Genomic DNA, 25,593 nt, shown 5'->3' with positions numbered 1-25,593 from the left:
AGTCGAGACACAACAGACTGCGAAGAAAAAAATGGAGACTATGACTGTAACGCACAGAACATATACGGGTGATTCGGTTCTATCATTACATTTTATATAACGGCGCTAGCATTTCGATCAATTAATTTAAAATGTTCAAATCGCAAAATTAATTTCCGCTGAGAACGTGGGCAGCTGAGGAGACCAAGCGCATCAAACTGTCCCGTTACCTTACCTACGGTTTCCAAAACAAACAATCAGAAATAAATGAGACGTGTACCTAGTTGTAACATTCGGATGCTAAAAGCGATCAATACAAAACAAACAAGTAAGGAATCCGGAGACACTGTGAGTTACTTTGTGTTCGAAACTTTCTGGTCTGTGTGTTATTTCTGGACTGTTCATCGATTCAGGTAACTAACGTTCAGATAGTATGACACAGTTACGAGACTTTGTAATATTAACCCAGCAACGAAGCACGAGGCGATATTAGCATACGAAGGAACGCATGCTACGAATAAAACTGCATTATCATTCATTGTTTCATTTCTTTTACCGTTGCAGATGACATTACGTATTTTGAAGAATGCGTTATAAAAGACTTAAAAACGCAGGTTTTCACAGTTACGCACAATGGCGAAGATAAATACCGACAATACAACTTCGGCAACTTCGAAGTCCAAAAGCTTTTCCCAAGCAAGTATTTCCAATAGAAAAGGTATTGGGTCCAAGCACAGCAACAGAAATGATAAAAGAGCTTGCACAGAAATATCATTCAAAGATTTTCTCTGTTTTCTTCGAACGGCCTACCAAATAAACGAAAATGTTAATGGTAATTCAACTGATGTAGCAATTGACTGGCAAGAGGTTGCCGCAAATGAACTTGTATCTACGTTGATGGGCTTAAACTACCCGGAGCTTCCGAAACGTGTTCAGCTAAATAAAGAAAGCTCTGAAGAAAATATCGAAGAAGAAACTAAGACTGAAAACGAAAACAAGATACAGACAATTGATAATGCATCGTGCTCTCCGTTGGAGAGACTTAAAAAGAACAGGAAAGATGCTATAAGTGAATTAATCGCAAACAAAAGACTGTTAGACGGGTGCAAGAATATGGAGCACTTGATGAAACGTAAACTCAATGAAGTTATCCAGGAAGGACTTCTAGATTCTGTTTTACCTTATGTTGTCCCCAAACTTGGTGTTTCTCACCAGCAACAGAATAAAAAGACACATAGTGGAGAATCTAAGAAGTCGTCAGAGAAACATTCACACCATCAACAAGTTCACAGAGAGAAAAACATAGGAGGGAGAAGGAAGTCATCTGGTGGAGAGTAAGTATGCTTGCCACATAGTTACTATAATAGTACTGGAACATTTCCTGCACTGGATAAATTATTGAACACTGTGCCCTATGGTAACAGAATTTTAAGAAGAATTGTGTGTGTGTGTGTGTGTGTGTGTGTGAGAGAGAGAGAGAGAGAGAGAGAGAGAGACACTATTTATCATTGTTTTCTTGGTTATTTTTTAATTTGTCATTTAGTTTGCATGTGAGATGCCACTTAGGTACTTGTTGGCAAATATGATTAAATTTATTTCTAAAGAGTTTAAAGACAGACTTGAATGCATCACTTGCTATGTCCCCTCAATTTTTTTCTGCCAGTCAGTAATGATAATGCATTTTCGATATGATCTTATTATTGGTACTACTTTTCGATGATTTTACTACTGAACACATGCCTAGCAATATTAGACTGACCGCAACTGGTGTTTGTATTGAGCTGCATAATAGCTTCTGGACAGGTATTATCTCAGGTTGGGTAGTAATTTGCCACAAATAATTTAGGCCTAAATCTGTCTTTTTCCTCCATATGTACATTAAAATCATCATACATTATAAATTTTGTCTACAGTCACATTAGGTAACAAAGTCTTCATGGGGGGGGGGGGGGGGGGGGGGAGCGGGCAGGGCAATATCCAAAGTAGGAAACTCTAAATCTTCAAGAATTGCTCTACAAACATCTATTAACTGCATGGCAGAGGGCACTTCTACTTTATCGCATATTATGGCTTTTTCCTTTACATTCATGTATGGAGTGCTGGAAGAATTGTTTTTTTTGGTTGTAGATTATTCCTAGATCACTTACCGATAGCTGTTTCTTAAAACTTTTTAAGTAGGCTTTTGTGGGATAGTTGGCATATGTCTTCAAGTGTCTGCCAGTTCAGGTTCTTCAACTTTACTGTGATGCTCCCCCATGGCTCGAACAAACCTGTGACCACTCATGCTGACCTCTTTTGTATGTGTTCAGTATACCCTGTTAGTCCTGTTTGTTGTGGGTTCCATACACTCTAGCAATATTCTAGATTGGACTTTACAAGTTCTTTGTAAGCAATCTCATTTGTAGACTGATTACATTTCCCAATGTCCTACCAATGGTGTGTAGTCTACCATCTGTTTTATCTATAACTAAGACAGTCTATTCATTCCATTTCATACCCTTACAAATGTTACTCCCAGGTATTTGGACAAGTTGACCGATTCCATTTGTGACTCACTGATATTACAGGTATAGAATATAATGTTTTCATATGTGTGTGTTACATAATTTTACATTTTTGGACATTTGAATTATATTGCCAGTCACTGTACCCCTTCAAAAAATTATCAAGATCTAAATAGTAACAGTCTAAATTGCAAATTCTTATGTTTCTATTGGTGGTGACCAGTTTCAGTTATCATAACCTTCATGTGACCAAAATAAATTTACACAGAACATATGAGGAGCCTCTGCTCAATGTCTGCATACTGCGAGAAAATAGCCATCACCAACTGTGGTTAGTGCGGCTAAACTAATTTTGGTTATATGATGGTTAAGATAACTGAAACTGTTCACCACCAAAAGAAAGAAAAGAACTTGTGATTTAGTCTGTTACTATTTGTTCTTATAAGAAGTAAAAATGTTGCCAATGTTTCAACATATGTATTGTCAATATTTATTATGATCTGACTGAATATTTGTGCAGTATTTTTTCAGATACTACTTCATAATAGAATACTGCATCATCTCAAAAACTGAGGTTAGTATTAATATTGTATGCCAGTTCATTAACATACAGCATGAACCGTAAGGGTCTGAACACACTTCCCTGGGGCGTAGCTGAAGTTACTTCTTAATATGCCAGTGACTTCATATCCAAGATGATATGCCATGTCTTCCTTACCAAGAAATTCTCTGTCCAATGCCAAATTTTGTTTTGTACCGCATATCAGCGCACTTTCATTGATAAACACTGGTGTGGTCGCAAGTCAAAAGCTTCTTGGAAGTCAAGAAATATTGCATCCACCTGATTTCTTTGATCCATAGCTCTCAGTATCTTTTGTGAGAAAAGTGTGAGTTGGGATTAATTATTGCAATATTAATGTAATAGAAACATCATTTATGTATAGGTGTAAGTTAAATATTTCACACTGATTTTCGAACAGTTTTCACTTTGATTGCTTATTAAAATAATTCTTCCCATTAAACATTTAGGCCTATTTGTAGCTTTTCAGTAGTTTATGTCACTGGCATACATGGCAACTTTCTGATTTATATTTTTCAGGAAATTTATTTAAATGGTGTTTCAACACTATCAGTTACCACACTTTGCAAACACCATGTTTTATAGTTAATAATTCTGAACTGTAGATAATCATATTCCCTCCATTGAAATATTAATGTCAATAATGCCTGCAGAGTGGTCTGTAACTAATGTATTCATAACCAGAGTGTCACGGTAACGTAATGGTATGTTGGATTCTTTGGTCACTTGTTGCTCCAGCAGGCTCTGCTTCTCTGGTAGATTTACCTACTACCCAAAGAAAAATTAAATATTGGAATTAAAATGTCATAGGATTTAGTAATTACTAGCTCTATCAGAGAAATAAATACTTGTACATCTTAAGAAATGCCAGCCAAATGAGTATCTCCACTGAAGGTAACCTAGTCTTTCTATTCATGAGCAACGGAGTTAAAAATCTCACTTAGCATGACGGAATTGTTCTTATAAGAAGTAAAAATGTTGCTAATGTTTCAACATATGTATTGTCAATATTTATTATGATCTGACTGAATATTTGTGCAGTATTTTTTTCAGATACTACTTCATAATAGAATACTCTGCAAGTAGCCAAAGTCCAAATTTCTTGCACAAGGGACAAATGATACATATTGCCATTGCTTGTGAAATAACACATATTGCACCATAACTGTGGAGGTCAGTTTAGTGTAATGACTAGATGTTCTGGCAATTTACACTTATTCATGTAATTGGCTGGTTAAAGTTTTTCACGTGAATGAATTTGTTACAACTCTTTTCTCGCAGTATGCAGACATTGAGCACAGGCTCCTCATGATGAATGAATTGACTTCACAGCTTGGACTCTATAAAACTCTGAAAACATTGAGAACTGTCCTCCTGCTCCACATGTGATAAAATGGGGGGGGGGGGGGGGAGGAGTAGAAGAGTGTTGGAAGCTGGAAGAGGAATGGATTCTGGGAGATTTTGCTGTGCTGTAAAGTTATTTCACAAGCAATGGCAATACGTATCATTTGTCCCTTGTGCAAGAAATTTGGACTTTGGCTACTTGCAGGAGGGTTTCATATCCTGTTCGTCTGGAGAGAGAGAGAGAGAGAGAGTTTATTGAAGCCTTTAACAGTGAGAACATAGTTAAAATTGGCCAGCTAGAACCATAGTCATTTCATTAAAGTTGTTGCACTTAAAAGCGCGCGCACGCCCACACACACACACACACACACACACACACACACACACACACACACACACACACACACACACACACACACATTTTACAGAAGACCTAGGAAGAACATATTGCCCGTCCTACGGCCAATCAACTCGAAGAGTAATCTAACAAGTGTGTAATAACCCCAAAGAGTAATCTAAAAAGGGTGGAACCAGAATTTATATGACATATACAACAAGGGAAGGTAACGACAGGACGGCCTAACCTCATGTAGGGAAGAAGTGGCTCACATATTGGTGCATTTCTTTATAAACTTCCAGCAGTAGGCCGCGAGTGACTATGTAAGATATCTTTAAACAACAGAAGCTGGTAGCTTTTAGCTTTGCCATTCAAATTTGTCTCTTGACTGGCTCTCATCACCTGGCTCAGGATATCAACTAAAGCAGGGGTGACCTTAAGGAACCACCCCTGAACGTTTCCTTGGACAAGCCAAGGCAAAGCATCTCCCACAGTTCTGAAAAAACTGACATGCCTCCTGTGCTACAACCTTGGTACCAGACTGTCAGGAAACGTGGTATCCCTACAACTGTGTCTGCAATGGGTGCCCACTCCCCCCTTTTCCCACAGTCGGATTTTTGTAGCAGCTTTCCTTCACATATTGCACCATAACTGTGGAGGTCAGTTTAGTGTAATGACTAGATGTTCTGGCAATTTACACTTATTCATGTAATTGGCTGGTTAAAGTTTTTCACGTGAATGAATTTGTTACAACTCACTTAATTTTTCTCCAATTGGTAACATTCTTTCAATTTGTATATACACATTGCATCTTTCTAAAGAGAGGAGAGCAACTGCAGTCTGTTGCACATGTTTGGAAAACAAAGTGCTACAACATATTATGAATATAACAAATAAATAATAGTAACTTCTTATGAGTATTAGTTCGAAATGAGTCAAAAACATGCACATCTTGCTTGATGTCATCCCAGATGTGCTTCATAGAAGTAAGTGAAGTCAGTTAACCCAGGAGTGCCCATAAGCACCCACATATCTGTGGAGTGTTCATTGAACCACTGTGACAATTTTTGGGATCTGTTGGATAGTGAACTGTCTTGCAGAAACTACAATCATATATGGGGTGCTTTTGATGAAATAATCAAATGTGCTCAATAGGTTCGTACATTTCCCTGCTAGAGGATGATATTTTACCTATTCGGAGGCACAATTTTTTGCATAAATATCTGCTACATGAGAATACCTTCACCTCCTGCCTGAATACTGCACTCTCAGGAAGCAGGATGAAATGCTTCATGCTGTTTTTGTACTGTGTCTGTGGCATGTACTATGATGATCCATTGTGCTGCTCCTGTGTCCAATCAATCTCTGTGGCCTGAGAAATAAAAGCAGAGTTGCATATATGGGCCAGTGGCTTCTGTATGCACAGAGAGGAGTTGTTTCTGAATGGTGGCACCATTCACCAGTATCAGACTGGCTAATGACTTGGTGCACTGTGGCTCGTTACCCACTGTTACAATCCGTGATAGTTGCTTCTGATGCTTTTCATCAATATGTTGTTACCTACAGCAGCTGATTCAGATGGTGGAGTTTTTCCTTGAATTAACACACTCAGAATACTACCTTGAATGGTTACGTATAAATTTTCCAGCATCTGCATTACCTCTAACAAAATTAAAACTACATAAAATGTCACACCATTCCATTAATCCTGGTGACAAGAGTGCTTCCACTCAAACACATTAGCTATGTCTTGATTAAACTGCTCATGAGTCTATAAATTACTATGAAACATTTGCAGTGAAAGCTTTACATTTTACAATTTTTGGAACAGGATTGTTTCCTTACAATAAAATTACTGATGTCCAGAATTTTTTAATTCAGTGATCATAGCTTTCTTATGTTTCATGGCATACATTAACATATTAAGTGACATTATTGAATGCTTCTGGACTATGTGAGAAATTTTCATTCTCTTCACGTCCAAAAATAAACTAATCAAATGAATCTAGGAAGCATACTTTCACTGACCATCTTAAAAGAGCTGCATTTTCATCATTTCACAGATATAAAATTGTCCATAGCCATGTACTTGGCTTATGAATGTGGCTATATTTCGGGTAGTTTTAGAGGAAAAAATCTTGTGGATGTTGCTCTTCCATTTTCTGTCCTTCTCTTTTTGTGTCCTTCTCTTTTTGTATTAGATACCTTCTTTTTGTCTCATGTCATTAATACTCATAAAGTTGTTGATATGCACTTAAACTACTTAAGCTAGAAATAAAACTGTCTATAAAGGTGTTACTCATACATTTTAAAAATACATTATGTAGAAACCAATTTTTAGAGCTTTTTGAATTACTAATACCTTTTTCTAGAATCCGCAGTGCGGAAGGAATGTGATTTGAATATGTTCATAGAGCTGCTTGCTGTTGATTTCATTTTGTATCTAACTTTTGTCTGCTTTTTATGTTTGCGTAATGCAGGCAGTATTTCTACAGTGAATATTTCTCATGTTTCTACCTTTGCAGTATAGCCTTCTTTTTTGTAATTTGAAATGCTTTGATTTCAACTCAAGTTCCTTGCAGGGAATGAAAGTTGCAAGGTGGGTGTAGGGCAGCAGATTGCTCATCTAGAATAAAAATAACATATTGGTCAGTAGTTACAGCTGTGTTATAAAATTTTCTAATAACTGGCTGATATTGCATTGCAGTTTGTTGTGTACTTTTTTACCTGTTCACACCTTAATCAATGGAGATAGGGCCTACATATACAAGCTTTGTCATAAACAGAGGTAAGGAAAGGCAAACACTTGCCTGTATCTAATTGTTGCGTGGTACAGACATGCAAAATCGCTAACTTTCAAGCTGCTGCTACTTTGGTATTTCATACACACACAGGACGTGAGTGTGACAGGCTAAAATGGCCAAAAGTGTTGCAACAGCTGTTAATTGTTGCTCCTTATTGAATCTACCACACTTTTGCAATTTGACTGTTTTTGAAAGCCTGTTTCATAGAGTAAGATCCATGCTTATGCTCTCTTTGTTATATGACACCCTCTTCTGGAAATTCGTGATTTTTACAGTAAATATGTCCATTCGGATGCTTATTCATTAAATGTACAACTAGCCAGACAAGTACCATCAATTCTTGACAGTATCCAACACACTAGTTCACAAACATATTTTGATCACCATTTTTAGCCTTGTCTGATTCCAGAATCAGCAAACGAGTTTACCACTTATCACACATGGCTGTCCGGAGGTGCAGTGTATCAGTAAATTTCTCATCTAAGGCTATATTTTTCTGATATCTATCTCTTCCATAATTACTACACTCCACCCAAACACTTTTCATTACCCTCACAACTTTGTCCTCATAATGGCCTTTCTTTATCATATGATTAATATCTATGTTAACACCCCTACTGCAGAGCATATACTATGTAGCAGCAATTGTAAATTTCTTGCCTACTTCTTCATTGTAGTTATTTAAATTCTTCTTCATAGCACCAGTACCCTAGAAATCCATACATGGAAATGTTCTCTGAATCTCACACTTGCTACCTGACTAACTTAAAGAAAACTGCAATTTTGAAACAGTACTATGTGCCTATTACTCGTACACACATAGCCATCTAAGATATGGTATTATATTTTGGGGAATACAGATTTCACAAAAAGTTGTTTTAAGCTCCAAAAGAGAGCTATTTGTATTCTGTAGGGTGTTACCTATAGAGATCCATGTAGAGGACTCTTTAAGGAGTTGAAAATTTTGACCCTCCTTAGTTTATTCATCTATGGATCAGTATGTTTCCTCAAGTCAAATCAAGAATTCTCTTCTCTAAATAGTGAAGTACACAACTATCAAATGAGAAACATGCATGATTTCCATAGAAACATACATTCAAAAGCCCTGTACCAAAACAGTGTGATGTATCTACCCAAAATAATGTTCAGTACCTTTAAAACAAACAAAACTTACATATATTTAAAAAATAATTAAAGAGGCTACTATTAGGTCAGAGTTTCTATAATTCTGATAAATTTCTTTGCTATCTAAATAGATAGTGCTCAACTTTTGATTTTCTTGTGTAAACATTTGTTTTTTCATCCGGTGTAAAAAGAAGACAAAATATGTAAAGTGTTACTAAGAAAATGTTAAAGTGTAACTAAGAAAATGGTATTTCCCTTAATGGATTTTTTTATATAAACCTTTGTATAAACCTTGTTTTTCTGTTGTTTTTTTTTTCATCTTGGATGTGAAAAAAAGACAAAATATCTAAAGTGTAATTAAGAAAAGGTTAAAATACAATTAAGAAAATGTTATTTTCCTTAAATGTTAAAAATATAAATTGTACTCTCTCTTTCCATATGACAATTCCTATATCATGTATATGATAAGAATTGAACTAAACATGCAACAAGCTTAAAATAAATCTGTTACTGACCACATTATCTTTGTCCCTTAATTTTCACTAATTTCTGCCATTGTATCCACATTTATGCACTTTCACTTTTTGCTGCATATTTTGTTGGGAAGAGTGATTTGTACTTTTTTCCACTACTTTTTGTTTTTCTTTATTTATTTTCTTTTTTCTTGGATTGTGTTTATATTTTTAATCTGCATTATCTTTATCTCTGAGATGTACACTGGATTCTCTGCCACACTTGACCTCTTAAGATTTCCAAATAACTTGTGATGTTAACATTTCATTATTGATTTTGCCCTTGTCCTGTCATGTCTGTCTCTCCCTTGCCAAGGGATTCTTGATCACTTTCCTGCTTGATTCCTGAATAGTGTCAATTGCTTGACACCTTTAGTCTATTTTTTCTTGATTGAGAATTTTCCGGTTATGAAGGCAAGCTCTTATATCACCTTTATGTTGCTCCTACATATGCTGCCTCTTGGTGAGTATTTTATATCTTCATTGGAATGTTGTTTCAATTTGTAAAGGCTTTATTTCATTAATAACTATGAAGAATGGTTACAAGCACATGACATCAGTGAAATAAGTTTGAAATTTTATTTTATTTACTAATTTAGTATTTTTTATTTTCAATATTAATATTATTACTGGTATTGTTGTGCTGTTTGTCTGGTTTCTCCTTTTTTTTAAACCATGATTTACATGAGAATAAATTGCATGTCTTAATGACATAATAAAATGCTGCCACTTTCTGAAGCTGGTGGAAGGTGGGACGATATTATCACATGTCACTTTGGTTCTTGTTTTACAAGAGCTTACAGTTTTGTGGTGCTTTGATGATGGTATTAATATTTTGTGATTAGCCATGATATCTTACTTAGTCCTTTTGTCAGCCATTAAATAATTATGTGGAAAGATGTCCTCTGGAAGGTCCATCTATTCTCTACGATTCATTTTTTATTTTTTTTAATGTTTAGAGGGTTAAGAACTTGATTAGTGGAGGAGAAAATGTCATGGTCTGTTGTTAGGGCTGTTCTAATATTAAAACATCATCAAAATGTAACATAATGGTAGCAATTATTAAATTTAAAACTTTAGTATATATATGCATTTGGTCTTAAACCTTGAAACATTTTATGTGAGACTAACACAGTACAGCAAAAATAGTTTCTTTATGCATATTTTGGAAAAAGTTGCCTTATCTTTCTTTATAGCTATTCCTGTAGACCTGGATATATAATTACTTGGACTCTGAAACATTTGGTTCTGTAGTATTTTCATTTCTCTCAATGCTATCACTCTTTGTATCATTCAAATAAGTCCAGTTACCTGTCCAGTTAGTCATTCAATTGCATTGCCATCTGTTGACTTACTTTCGCTCTGCATTACAATTGTGTCACATGCAGTTTCTGCACTTGTGGTTGTAATAATTACTATTATGGAATCATCATTCCCAACAAAGTTATAATGACTTTTATTCAATAGGCAGCTCAGAAGAACACATGCAAAGGCTAAAGTGGGGAGTCGAGGGACAATCCTTCCCCTCCCCTCCCTTTTACTCTGTGGCTAGCTAGTCCATGTTATCGTTCATCTAAAGAAAGTCTACCTTTCTAACAGAGTTCATAGTCAGCCTTGTTGCCTTGTGTTTTGTTCATGGTTCACTGTTTATGATCTCCCATTTTCATTATTTTTCATACAGAGCACAAAAGCCAATGGGGAAAATTGCAGTGAAACATGCAGGGCCCGTTGTAAGCAGAAACTCACAAAAAAACCTGTCACTGATGATGTTTTAACAGAATAAAATCAAAATTTATATCTTGGCAAAAAATCCATTTCAGTATTTCATACACAGTACCAGTACTAATAAACTATTTATATAGCAGCTGCTGATACTGTGGACATACAAATTAAAAATTTGACTACTGTTATTTTGGAAGTACCGGTACACTGAAAAGGTGAGGCAATTGAATCTGTTTTTGTTTCTTGAACCTAACCAAATCAGTCATGGTTCCAATCTTGAAATAACTGCATCTATGAATATGGTTTTAGAATAATGCGTACTGTCCTGCACTAGAAATTGCTACAGTGTATTCATTGCCGCATTCCTGATGAGCATATTCTTCTTAACCACAGACAATACACTAGATTGTTTGGACAATATTATGTCACCACATTTCTTTGAATCAAGTAACTTCTGTTCCCATGTTTACTGTGTTTTGCATTTTTTTATGATGAAAACTAAGAGTGGAAAAAGATACGTGTAAAAGTTCTCTTTATGGCTGCATGAGGGCAGTAAGCTGCAAGATAGTGCCTGGGAGGGGGGATGAAATCTTGCAGATTTTGTTGTTTACAAAGCTTTGCCCTTGCAACGGAGTCATTCAGTAAATTCATCCAAAAATTATTCTTAATAATACAATGAGTATTTATATGAGTTTCACAGAAGACTAATGTCAGTTTATGCAAATTCATGAAGGGGCCATTCACAGATAAAAATTGTGCTATCATACTTGTTTAATATAGGTATTTGTTTATGCCTTACAATATCATAGTCTGAAAATTTAATTATTGTAACAGAATTATTACTGCCTTCATTCCTGACCCAAACTGTTATTGAAATGTTGCCTTTGCCATTATTTTACTTCCAAAGAAATTGTGGCAACTACTGGCCTCAGCATGCATTTCACATTAGTTTGCATAGTATGAATGTAGATGACACATGTCATCTGTATAAAAAAATATTATTATTTCCCTTTTACCATACAAAAACAAACAAATGTTTTTCATATACACATGACAGATGCATCAGGATCATAGAATGAATATCAAAGCGAAAACCACTTCAACAGTTCACACAGATTGACTGAAAGTTTCTGCTGGAACTAAGGAACTGAGAATGTGATGCATTTTTAATGAGACATGTTAAAAGGTCTAATTTTAAAAAATTAAATTTACTTTGTAAGTATTGTACTTTGTTATACAAAGTGGAAAATCTACAAGACAGCTAGAATAAGTAAGGATATAGAGTTACTTTCATTTTAAAACCATTATTATAAAATATTAAGAACATTTATAAAATGAAACAATAGATTTTCACAAAAATAACTTCTCGAACAATAAAATCAAACCATTGTGAAATATTATTAAGAGAGAGACAAGGAAATAATCCAAAGCAGATGTCATTATTTTTATTAAATAGGATGAGAGCATTAAAAAAAGGCAGTTCATGTATGACAGACATTTTCAATAATTACTTTTTAATAGCAGATGAGAACATTGGTTCAACAAGTAAACAGAAGAGCAATGTACTGAGGAAACATTACAGTGGAAATTTAGTGAAATGAAAATTCGTTATAAATCTCTATCTAAAATAAGGGAATTCATAATAACAATCAAAAGTAAAAGTTTGTATGTTGTTGATGATATCTTCCATTACACATAAAAAAGTTGTTGTTTTATACTATGTAGTAAGATATTCATCAGGAATTCAGGATATTTTCCCAGACTTTAAAACTGCCATTGTTAGGTGTCTCTATAAGAGACACAAAACACATTTGTAAATAAGTGTTGGTCAGTCTCACTACTTAACTCATTCTCAAAATTTTTTGAGTTAGTTATGTACTCGATGGTTGCCACTCAGCTGGGTAGTAATGAGATACTTGGTCAATCACATTTTTAGTATCAGAAGTGCTGCTATACTGAGATAGTGATTTATACTTTTAACTAAGCTGATCTCAACATTGTTAAATGATAAATTGTCACTAGTTTGGATGCTTTTGTGACTTATTGAAGACATTTAATTGTGTCAAAAATAATATTCAATTAAAAAATTAAATTTTGTGGAATACATGCTTCAAGCACATACTTGATTTAGTTTCAGTTTAAGAAACATGAAGCAGAAAGCTAGACTAGGATTTTCAGATAATACAAATAAGGGAGGCACATTTGTTACCTTACAAGTGATAAAATTGTCCTAGAAAGGCAAAAAAGTAAAATAGTAAATAATGTTTCTGTTAAAGTGATTAATTGATTTTGCAAAAATGGATTACATTTAAACTCACTACACTTCCCATTGATTTAAACCAAAAATAATAAGCAGGGTAGGATGTTCGAAGTCCATGGCTGAGAATATTGTTGAAAACATGAACTGTAAAAACAATACAGTAGATTAGCTAATATGTTTAGGTTCACCTCCTTTTCCATAAGTCTAATTGCTGCCTTTTGGGACATTATTTTGCATATTTTGATCTGCTGATATTCTGGGGGGTAGTATTCTGGGGTAATGCCTCAATTAGCAGGAGGTATTCCTTGCACAAAAGAGAGCACAGCAATTAGAATTGTGTGGTGTTCACATATATATATCTAGGAGGCATTTATTTGTTCATTGGTCCTGTGACCCTAGGACTGTAGAGTGTATAAATAATGCTGGACCTTTGCTTAATTTCAGTACTGCCCCTCATGGATTGTTCTTATGTGTACAACACAGATACAAGAACTATCGCAAATGACCACCCACTAACTCCTACTGCAATCCAGTCACAGGCATTTTCTGTACAGCAATGTGTGAAAGCAACCACATTATATACCAACAGTACTACAATTGCTGTGCAATATTGCATATGGGTCTGTTATTTCTAAACTGCAGTTAGTCACAAATTCGTCTATCTGCTTGCTGAATATGCTGCTCACCACAATGCCCACACACAGCTGTTGAGGACCCATGCCATTTGGATGCCCCCCCCCCCCCCCCCCTCTCCCCTCATCTTCCCATACCATGTGAACTATGCCTCACGCACATCCTTCATTCCTGCAATGGCTTGTCTTGGATCTCTGCCAATGTCCATTTTCAGCTGCTTCCTACCCATATCCATACCTCACCACTGACTCTCCTGTCATTTTCCAGTCCCCTTTCGTGTTCCAATATTAAACTGATTTTTCCTTACTGAAGTGCTTTCATATCTGATTTGATGGGATTAACTCATAGAAGTTATCTCACACAATACCTGTTATGTCAATGTGAGTAAAAGATGGTTACAGCTATCAGTAAATTTTAAAATTTTAGCAGTGTTAGACATAACTTGAGACAAATAAAACAATAATGAAAACGTAAATTACTCCATGACAACTGATGGAGCAAATATAAAAAAAAATTATTGGTATGCACAGAGTTGGATAATTTCAAGTTTATGTTGTAGCCAAAAATGTCTGTTATGTTACATCAGAACAAATTTTCAATACACGGAAATTTAGGTTGCAAGGGACACAGAGCTTTCAGTCAAGAGTAGTCAAAGTTTGATCACTTGCCTGCAATCAACAGCAGTTAAAGAACAGTGAATTCGATTTACTTATATTACAACTTGTATGCTTGGAAAATTTTATTCATGCATGCATCTGCATGTTTTTTTATCGGTCTGGCAGAGAGAGGTCTGGCATTATCGTGGAGTAGCATCACTTCATGCAGTATTCCTAGTCATTGTTCTTGGATTTCATCTGCAAAACATCTTAGTTGTTGACAGTTAATTTCAGAAGTGACAGTTACCCCTTAGGGAAGCAATTCATAGCACACCACACCATCACTGTTCCACCAGATGCATAACATTATCTTTTGTGGATGTGCACAGGTCTTGCAACAGGGAGTTAATGCTTTGTCTGAGCTCAACCCTTTCCTGAAGTAAACATAAAGACACCATTTCTTGTACAAGTAATGACACAGGATAGGAAAGTTCAATGTTGTTCATGAGCCAGTGGATGACAAGCAAGCAGAGATGCACATATGACCACCCACTGATTTTTGTGATTTTAGCTTAGAGCATGCAGTACCCATACACTCAATTTTTGAACCTTCCCTTTTCATGCAAATGTTGCACAATGGTGGAATGATCATAGTTAATCACAGCTGCCAGTCCTCAAGTATGCTGATGTGCATCATTGTGGATTAATGCTTTTAAATGATTTTCATCAAACCCCAAAGGTCTTTGTGAATGTGGAGAGCGGCTAATGTCAAAACGAGCCTCCTTAAAATGAGAAAACCATTTCCTTGCCATGCTCTGTCAAATGGCATTATCTCCATGTATTGTGCAAATGTTTCTGGCTGCCTCCGGTGCACCCCTGTATTGAACTAAGACAGAAGAATATGTCGGAAATGTTCCAATTTCCTCTCCTGGCAATCCATTTTCTAGTGTCCATAGCACCAGTCATTGTCTCCAAAAGGCAATATATGGAAACTCAAATAGCGACAGTGAACTACAAATAAAAAATGACAGTCGATAAACAAACAGCCGGCCGAAGTGGCCGTGCGGTTAAAGGCGCTGCAGTCTGGAACCGCAAGACCGCTACGGTCGCAGGTTCGAATCCTGCCTCGGGCATGGATGTTTGTGATGTCCTTAGGTTACTTAGGTTTAAGTAGTTCTAAGTTCTAGGGGACTAATGACCTCAGCAGTTGAGTCCCATAGTGCTCAGAGCCATTTGATAAACAAACCCATAGCAACCGGAATGCCAAGATGCGAAACAGAAATGTTATGAACCTATGCACCAACCTAATACATGTGAAATGACTGAAATATGCTCCCCCCCCCCTCCCCCCCTTGCTCTCCCGCTCTGTCTGCCCATCCCCCTTCTCTCCCTCTCTTTCTCTCTCTTGCAATGATTTTTTTTCAGTTTCTGTTTTGTATTTGATTAACTACCAATCCTGGTTGACTTTGTCCTGTTTCAGCCATTGGTAAGTAAATGCTCCTTTTCTCTCTCTCTTAATGTAATTATAGGAGCATTTTAAATCATAATTCAAAACATTTTTTATTCTGTTTTACATTACTCCTTGTATTAAAAAAGTTGTAGGTCAAAGACACACATGCAATTTTGATATCATGATGTGACTTGACTCATTAAGGTGGGCAATAGGTCTTTCTTTACTCCATATTTGTTTTCCAACTGTGTTTTCATTATTTTAACTCTACACAAATGATTGTTAATAAAAACTCCTATTTATCAAAATACAAGTAAAAAAGAACGAAGATAATGTTTCTAAAGTCCAAAATATCTATGTGCGATGAGTGTCTGTCACACCATAGACTGCTTAGAGATTTTGAAAATATGATCATTGTATTTGATATGAGCATATACTTTTCAGTGTTTGGTTTGCATTTGTTGTATTTTAAAACAACTAAACCAGTTATTTAAATATATAATTCTGGTTAATGTTCTTATGAGATGAGTGTATGCGATAAGTACATTGATAAAACATGGATGTTATACAGTTATGACCAAAACCATTTAAATATGTTTTATTTTTGATCTATATGCATTAAATATCTGGCCTCTGCTGTTCATGTGTTACATATGAAAGCTTATATTGATAATACCCTTTATTTTGAAGCATTGAAGTGGAAATTCATGTCTGTGATGAAGTCAAAAACTTAAAAAGAGATTTCAAGTGTTCTCAGAAGCTCCTAGTTTCAAAAATGGGATATTTTGCTGAAGTGACAACAGGTAAATATTTTAATTTATATTATTTGTTGCCTACAATTTAGTATATTATGTATTCATACTAACAGCAATTAGGATCACAGACAGCAAATAGCATAACAGTTGTATCATAGTTAATAAGATCATTGTAAACCCCATGACAATGTAACTGTCATGCATGAGAAGTTGATAGGGTCCGAATTCTTATTTCTAGATGAAAAAAACAAAAATGAGCACATAAAAGAGTGTTGAGAACCAAACTGCTATACTATTCAATATACATGACTATAAACAGATATGATTTATCTGATGTTACAGACTTCCTACTGTAAAGGCTGGATGGGAGGTTAAAGATTCTTTGAAATTCATGCTCTTGTGTTAAGTGTAGTGAAGGAGGAAGTAGGTAGTATACGAGCTGAAGAACTGTTACTAACAACAAAAGAAGATTAAAGGACGGTGGTCACAGATAAGAGCTGGTGCCACGTACTAACATGTGATTCTCTAAGTTTTCCTGGTGTAATGCCTAGTCTATGAGATTTCAGGCTTGTAGCCAGATGTTGTCAACATCTTGCCACAATATTTCGACTGACAACCATTCCGCAATCATCATCTTATTTTTTAATCTGAAGGTGATTGATTAGTTGTCACCCGAAATGCCATGGGAAGATATTGGCATTATCTGGTTGCAAGCCTGAAACTTCATGGGATAAATACTAATGTATTTAAATGTTGAACTAGTTGAAATCTCTGTCCAGCTGACCTAATTTAACTATGTCACAATTGCACAGAATGACTCTACATAAGTAGTAGAATGAAACAATGGAAACTCGAGCTTAGAACATCAACAGTATTAGGAAAAGGATAGATTGCTACTCACCATAAAGACGACCCACTAAGTTGCAGATAGTTACAATGAAAAGACTGTTACACGTTAAAGCTTTCGGCCAAAGTCTTCGTCAGCAAAGAAAGCGCACACACACACACACACACACACACACACACACACACACACACACACACACACACACACACACACACACACACACACACACAAGCAAGTACACTTCATGCACACATGACCACTATCACCAGCAGCTCTGAGTTCTGGTCGGGGCTGCTGGTGATAGCAGTCATGTGTGCTTAAAGTGTGCTCGCTTTTGTGAATGTGTACATGTTTTCTTTGTTGAAGAAGGCTTTGACCGAAAGCTATAATGTGTAATGTTCTTTCCATTGTGCCTGTCTGGAATAAATGGGTTGTCTGTACAGTGAGTAGCAATCTATCATTTTCCTAATATTGTTGATATTCTAAACTGGAGTTTGCATTGTTTGATTTTGCCTGATGGCTTTTCTTCCATTCCACAACCATAAGTATTTGAATCATTAGATCAAGGAGTCCAGGTCTAATTCCTTTTCCAGTCCTGACAGAACAGTAGGAACAATTGCGGGGGTAATGGTTACGGAATGTCAAGGTTTGACAGACTTGTTGTAGATGTTAGAAGAGTGACAGAAAGTAGCAATGAATGGTGCGAGGATGATATTAGAGAGAGATGATCTCATTTGAGGGCTTGACTAGAGAAAGCCATAGTCTTGCAGGAATAATGTATTAAGGAGGCACTTGTGATTTTGTTGGTATTGACAGACAAGATAGGGGCTTCTGATTTATTATTATTATTATTATTATTATTATTATTATTATCATCATCATCATCATCATCATCATTGTGGAAGAGATCTGTGGGGTGCCAATGCCTGGGAGAGGTTATTGGTATAGGTGTTCAATGATTTGGTATTGGAATGGATAAGTTTACAATGGATTCTTGGGATACACGGATGGAGATGTTTAATTTAAATGAACTGGCAGGTGTAGAAGAATAGTAGTTTTTCATATTAGTCAGTTTTGTATGGACTGAGATCTGAGATTTGGATGTGAACCTCAGAGATGAAATTCAAAGAATATGCAATGGGTGGCAGCTAAAAGGAACTATTGTTGCTTATTGGCTGTTTTTCTTCTTGTTTTTATGGACTGAGATTTGTATGTGAGCATTGTCAGATGGAGGTGCACATCAATGAAAGTGTCCTTCGATTTGGAAAATGACCAGCTGAATTTAAGTTGGGAATAGGGGTTAAGTTGTTGCATGTAGCAGAGCATTTTTATTATGTTAGTTTCAACCACAAAGATGTTATCAGTAAATTTTTACTATCTTGTGTTGAGGAACATTTTTGTGTGAAGCCAGTGAAAATGTTGGCACAGGACAGGTCCATCCTGATTTCCACAGCCACCTCCCTAATTCACTTGTAGGTCTAACCCTCAAAGGTGAAGTAATTGTGGGTAAGGATGAAATTGGATTGAGTGACAAAAAACAATAAGACTTTGAAATGGGTGTTAGGACAGGTAGTGTTGTATGACTGGGAAGTGGTGTGTACATGGTATGTTGCTGTAGAGTGAGGTGATGTCAACAATGACAAGGAAGATTTCAGTCAGGAGAGGGGTATGAATAGATTTCAACCATTTTAGAAAGTGTTTGTGTGTTTTATATGTGATGGGTTGGATGCGTTGCTCTACTAAGGCTGAAATGCAATTTGTTGACACTTTGAAGCCTGCTTCAGTGTGATGGCTGGGAGGTTGTTTTTGTGTATTTTGGAGAGCTTGAGAAAGCAGGGGTGCATGAGTCTTGAAAAGTAGGAAGTCTTATGATGGGAGGTGTGAGAACTTTGAGGGGCATAAAGTCACATGGATTTTTAATTTGTTGTGCTCCAGTATTTGCTTTGGCCAATATTATCAGCCCATTTCACCCTTTTGGAAGTAGTTAGTATGGTTTAGCACTGGGTTGAAGTGGCTTATAATTTTTATTTTCAGGTCAGAAGCTTGAAGATATGGACATATCAGTTCACTGTGACATAACAATATTTGATTGGTTGATGAGATGGGTAAAGAAGGATATTAATACAGAGCAGTGCGCACCAAAGCTTGGTAAGTTCTTTATTCAGTAATAGAAAATATTCTGTAATAGAAAAATACCCCAGCCATTGCCCTATTAAAGTGCTTTTACAAAAGCACAAGAAAAACAATTAACCATTTGGCTCATGAAATCATAGGTCAGCACATATGGATGCCGTATGGAGGTAATATGTAACAAGGTTAAAGGATTTTTTTACAGACAGAAATGTATATTATAGGAACTAAAGGTTTTCTCAAATGATTTTTAAATTTTTGATCACAAGAATATGGATGAGAATAATGTAAAGAGCAATTCTAAGGGTAACTTCTTCTTCTTTAACCTTTAAAAGTGTTTCTTTGTAATAACAGTTGATTAAACAACATTGTTGTTTCCAAAAGGTAACTACCACAAACTGTTCAAATACCACTCTTTTATTTTTCACTAGCTGAATAATTGATGTTACCTGATTATTTCATTATTCTGTTAGAAAAGGAATTTATAGTGTAAAATCAGTGTTATTTTATTTATAGATTTTTAAGAGTGTGTGTGGATAGGCAGCTCAGCAAGGAAGTGACAGACAACAGACTGAATGTCTGAGCTTTGACCCCTGGTCAGTTGTAGGATTTTAAACTGTTGCTTATCACTTTTTTCATGTCTGGCAATGTTTGTTGAAAAAGTTTGACAATGTAATTATTGTTGAGGCATATAATTTACTGTTCTTTCATCTTGTTTAACATGATTAGTTTCATGGAGTACATTACTAGTTTCATTTACAAACTAATTTATTTATGTGCTGTCATATAAACACTTTGATATTTCCTGTTGCTAATTATTTTTCCACAAGTTAAATAACATGCAAAGCAACAGAAGAATCATAATCAAAAGAACTAATTGACATGCTTATAAATTACACAGTAAGACTTGCATTATGGTTTTTGTAGTTTTTATTGTGATGTTTTTACTGAGGACTGATCTGTCATTTACAGATGCTGCAAATGTTATCCCAATACTAGTGTCAGCTGCCTTCTTGCAAATGGATCCCTTATTGGAGGACTGTTTGGAGTTTTGTCGTAATAATATGAATGAAATAGTGAAGGCATCTACTAACTTATCTTGTCTGAATGACAGCATTCTTACCAGGTGAAATTTTAATTTCAAACTCATTGATATACTTAAGCTATGATTGTACGTAATTTTTGAAATCATTAATACTCTAATGCAGGATGGATTAGCTTCATTATTGTGTATCATGAGAAGCTTTTTAATAACAAACATTTCGTTTTATAACCTGAATTAATCTTACATTATCTTTCTGTAGTAATGTATAAATTACTGTAGTCCATAATAATTATCTACTTACATACGTGATATCCTGATGCTGTAGAAAAGCAGTAAAATAAATTTATTTGACATTTTATGCAAAAAGGTGTCAGGAGAAATGGAATGCACAAGTGGTTCTCTGCTGGAGGTAGGTGCAAGCATAGATGATGAAGGCAGCCATGTGTTATCAAAATTCTTGATTCTTAATGACAAAAAATGTAGGGCAGCTGTGGGCAAATGGCAGGCAATGGCCATTAAACTCTGGGCCCATGCACAACAGCATTGACACATCGCTGTAAGAGTTTCTCAGAGGCAGCTTGGTGACAAGATGTTTGCTATCAGCACAGTCCTGTGTTACTGTGTCAGGATGACACGACAGCATCATGTCTTCAAATTGTCGCAGCTAGACAGGCCTTTGGCCAGCCTAGTGGAAGATAACAGTGTTGCCTGGAGTGATGAATCCTAGACCAATGGCTGTGTTACCACATCTTTTGATGTCAGACCTCAGTGGCATGAAGCTGGGAGAGCCTCATTTCTTAACTTAGATCATGAGGTAGCAATAGGATCCTCCAGGTGGCCCCATGGAGACAGAGGAAGAGTGAAAGCAATCTGATGCCTAGGCCATTAGGCAGTGCTTGCTGGTTTGAAGCCCAGCTGCAACAATGGTAGCTGAATCTGAAGAGGGTTGACAATCGTATGGTACAGGCCAGCACATGGCAAGCACTGATGCAGGCCCAGTCATGCTTCTGGCCTGCGAATGTGGAAGATAAGTATTGCCACATACTCCATTAACATTGAAACTTCCTGAAGGCTGGTCACTGCTGGGGAAACTGGGTCACTATTGAGGATTCTGGTGATATGGCAAAATGTTGCAGTGAGTGGCTGTGATTCATGCCATGGGTGTGGCACAGGCCACCTGTCTTGTGTCATTACATTTCCTCCCTCCTAGGAAAAATTTGGCTTACTGTATTCCTGCCTGAGTAACTGGCTGTAAAAGAAGCACTAATACACTCTAAGACAAAATTGATAAGTAAGAGAGCTTCACAAATTCAGCAAGTCAGTGATGCATTGGTCCACTTCTGGCCCTTATGCAAGCATTATGCAGCATGTCATTGATTTATAGAGTTGTTGGATTTCATCCTGGGGGATATCATGCCAAATTATGTCCAACTGACATGTCAGATCATCAAAATCCTGAGCTGGTTGTCCCAAATGTTCTCAACTGGAGAGAGATCCAGTGATCTCGTTGGTCAAAGTAGCAGTCACCAAGCATAAATACAAGCAGTAGATGCACACACTATGTGAGGATGGGTGTTATCTTGTTGAAATGCAAATCTAGGGTGGCTTGCCCTGAAGGGCAACAAATGGGTCTTGGAATATTGTCAATGTACCACTGTGCTGTAAAGGTGCTGTAGATGACAACCAAAGGGGAGGCATCCCATCATCGTAACCTCACTAACCTTGCCCATTTTTTCAATAAATTCCTTGTCATCACTAATTACTATCAAATAGTAATAAGACATGAGTAACATGTAAACCAATTAGGGCCACACCCCGTGCTAAGCTAGGTAAACAACTCTAGGCACTCTTTCAGCACTCAGTATCAGACTAGGCACTTCTTATATATATACACTTATTTATATACACAGTACCTTAATGTCTTATTACTATTTAGTAAAAAATAAGGATAATTTTTTACAAAAGGAAGAGTTAGTGGTAGTATTGCTATGGTCACATTCTCAGATACATTGACCAGAGAATTATCAAAACTCCATTTCTCTATGACTCGTCAAACACGGTCCACTACATTTTCATGACAATTAATCCCTTACACTAACTTCATCATCATATTCCTCATGATTCTTCAGTGATTCACATAATACCTGATAATCCTGCATACAAAACGATCATAACCTTAATATGAGCGGTGGAACTTAAATAGTGGCAACTACTTATACACAACCGATACAAAAGAGTTACATGTTTGCACCTGTTACTGTCCTTCAAAGTAGTGACCAGCATTGTGCAGAACCCACTGCTGGTGATGTGGAAGGCATAGTACATCGTTAGAAGAGCCTGTTCTGTTGATGGTGCGAATCGAGCAGTCTAAAGTTATGGTGATTCTCGTGTACAACTGTGATGGTGTTATACTAACACATTACATTCCTTCACAGCAGACCATCAATGCTCAGTATTACTGTTGGTTTTTGGAGCATCATCTGTGACCAGTTTTGTGAAAGAAGCAGTGACATTTTCTGTGCAACCCACCCATCATTTTGCTTGACAGTGCGTGGGTTCATGCACGACAACTCTCGGGCACATACAGCGCAAGCTGTGGCTACTCTGTTCGGTTGATGGGACTGGGAAGTACTGTACCATCCCTTGGACTTAAGTCCTTGTAACTTTGATTTGATTCCGGAGATGAAGGAACCACTTCATGGCATTCACTTCAGAACTGTTCCAGAGATTCGACAGGCATAGACTGCTCCATTCTCACCATCAACAGAACGGGCTCTGCTAACAGTATACTATGCCTTCCACGTCGCTGGCAACAGGTTCTCCACAACTCTGGTGACTACTTTGAAGGACAGTAACAGATGCAAACATATAACTCTTTTGTATCAGTTGTGAATAAATAGTTGCCACTATTTAAGTTCCAACCCTCGTAGTATCATCTCATAGTAAATACTCAACATGCAACTCATAGTTACCTGTCACCCTGAGAGACTTGCCTAGTCCATTGCACTGTATGAGCTCCTTGATATACTAACATAATTCCTAGATTACAGTTGCTTTTGAGTTACCCCCTTGGGCCATTAGTACACATTGATACTTCATAACAATTTTGCCCATGGTATTCTTGGTCATCACTGTACCACTGTTTGCATCTACCTCACGTCTGTGAACTAAATAGTATTTGCTAAGTATTGCCCTGTTTGTCATCATACTATCTGATTATTCATTCTTCGTCAGCCAATATTTATTCTATTTCACTTTGGCTATCTACAGCTCTCACCCTACCTTGGATAGACAAATGCAGACTACTATTTTTAAACTTCTCCATTTACAAGAACCCATTCTTGTATTTGTCTGTTATTTACATTGAACTAAATTTCCTTGTAGCCATGGCCTTCTGCACCTTAGTGCCATTTTTTTACAGTGTCTTGAGTAATGCCTCTTCTGTCAGCGTACTCAGTAAGCTGTTATATGGAATTTGCACACAGGGTTGTGTGCCCACGTATATTATATTGGGTGCACACAACCGGTTTCATCAGTTTGTCCCTCAGCTCCCTCCCAGGTACCATGACTGAGACTATCCCTCACATAATGGGACAGAATAGTGGGAACAGGACTAACTCAAAGCTACAGTGGTGCTATGAGTGGTATAAAACATGCACTTGCTGCTACTTATATTTACTGCTGTCCCACACATGTAGAATCTCCATTGCAGTTTCCACTGCTGTCAGATCACTGTCACTGCTGCCCTCTGTTGGTCAACCAAGTCAGTCTCCAACAGATCTCACTTCTCACACTAAATGTAAAAAGCTGTTGGAAGTGATAGTTGGAGGTGGGTGAATGCATAGACAAGGGCAGCCACATGTTGTCAAAGGTTTTATTGTTAATAATAAACAAATGTAGCACAGTGTATCTACAATAAGCAAATGGCAGTTGAAGGACGTTAAAATCTAGACACAGCTGCAATGGCAGAGATATGTTCCTGTAATTGTTTCTCACAGGTGTGGCCCAGAGGCAAAACACTCCCAAGTCTCTCTCTTCCTGTGTTAGGATGATCTGACAGTGTTGTAGCTTTGGGGTTGGAGTGAGGCAGGTTGGTGACCAGCACAGCAGGAGGTGGCAGTGTTGTTCAGAGTGGCGAAACTTGGACTGATGGCTGTGGCACTGTGTCTACCAGCATTGGAAGCCTGCAGGATGGAACTATGAGGACCTCACATAGTTCATACCTCAGACCATGAGGTGGGTGTAGGACTCCCACATGGTGGTGGAAGAAAGGGAAGACGATACAGTTGCCAGTCACACTGATGACCTGCTTTGCTAGTCCAGCAGAATATACAGGGTGATTCACGAAGATATGAAAATATTTTAATATGTTATTCTACAAGTAAAACGAGAGAAAAAAGTTCATATAAACACAGGTCAGCAAATGTTTAGTTACAGAGCTACAGTTAATAAAAGATTTTGCCTGAAATTTAGCAACTTCGCTAATATGAAGCCATCGACAAACTGTACGAGGTTAAAATAAAGCATGATTTCCATTTATTTTGTTGTTATTGATCAGGTGAATCTAAAAAACATGTCCCAGACATGTATCTGCAATAGTTTTCCAGAACATCCAGAGAAGCAAAGAAGTAATTTCATAAAATTTTTAATTTACTAGCCATTTGGCTCGATTTGTTTTTTAAATTCCAGACAATTTCCCAAAGTTTTCAGCAGAAGTTGTAGAGAATTTAATGTTAGAAAAACGATGTTCATAACGTTAACTGAAACTGTATGAATGTGTCAGATAATCTGCTTTTATTAATGCCATAGCACATGTGAATTCATGTTAAACTGGAAAAAACAAACCTCAGTGTTAAGGAAGTTGTACAGTGTATGTACAGTTTCACAATACATTCACAGTAAATGTTCAAAAATGTCTCCACTGAGTTCAGTGCATTTAGCTGCATGTTTCTACATTCTTAATGGAAAGT

General features: G+C 36.7%; 1 protein-coding gene across 1 annotated transcript in view; it reads left to right on the top strand.

Moving 5' to 3' along the window:
- Positions 1-612: 612 nt before the first annotated feature.
- LOC126204148 (SANT and BTB domain regulator of class switch recombination-like) overlaps positions 613-25,593 on the top strand; it is a 159,597-nt gene continuing 134,616 nt past the window's right edge. The window contains exons 1-4 of the mRNA XM_049938557.1: positions 613-1,313; positions 16,537-16,649; positions 19,483-19,596; positions 20,551-20,704. Of these exons, the coding sequence (XP_049794514.1) occupies positions 613-1,313; positions 16,537-16,649; positions 19,483-19,596; positions 20,551-20,704 (1,082 nt within the window). The remainder of the gene's footprint in view (positions 1,314-16,536; positions 16,650-19,482; positions 19,597-20,550; positions 20,705-25,593) is intronic.

Source organism: Schistocerca nitens, chromosome 9, assembly GCF_023898315.1.
Source record: "Schistocerca nitens isolate TAMUIC-IGC-003100 chromosome 9, iqSchNite1.1, whole genome shotgun sequence".
In the NCBI taxonomy this organism is placed as follows: Eukaryota; Metazoa; Arthropoda; class Insecta; order Orthoptera; family Acrididae; genus Schistocerca; species Schistocerca nitens.
This window is presented reverse-complemented; position numbering and strand designations above follow the sequence as displayed.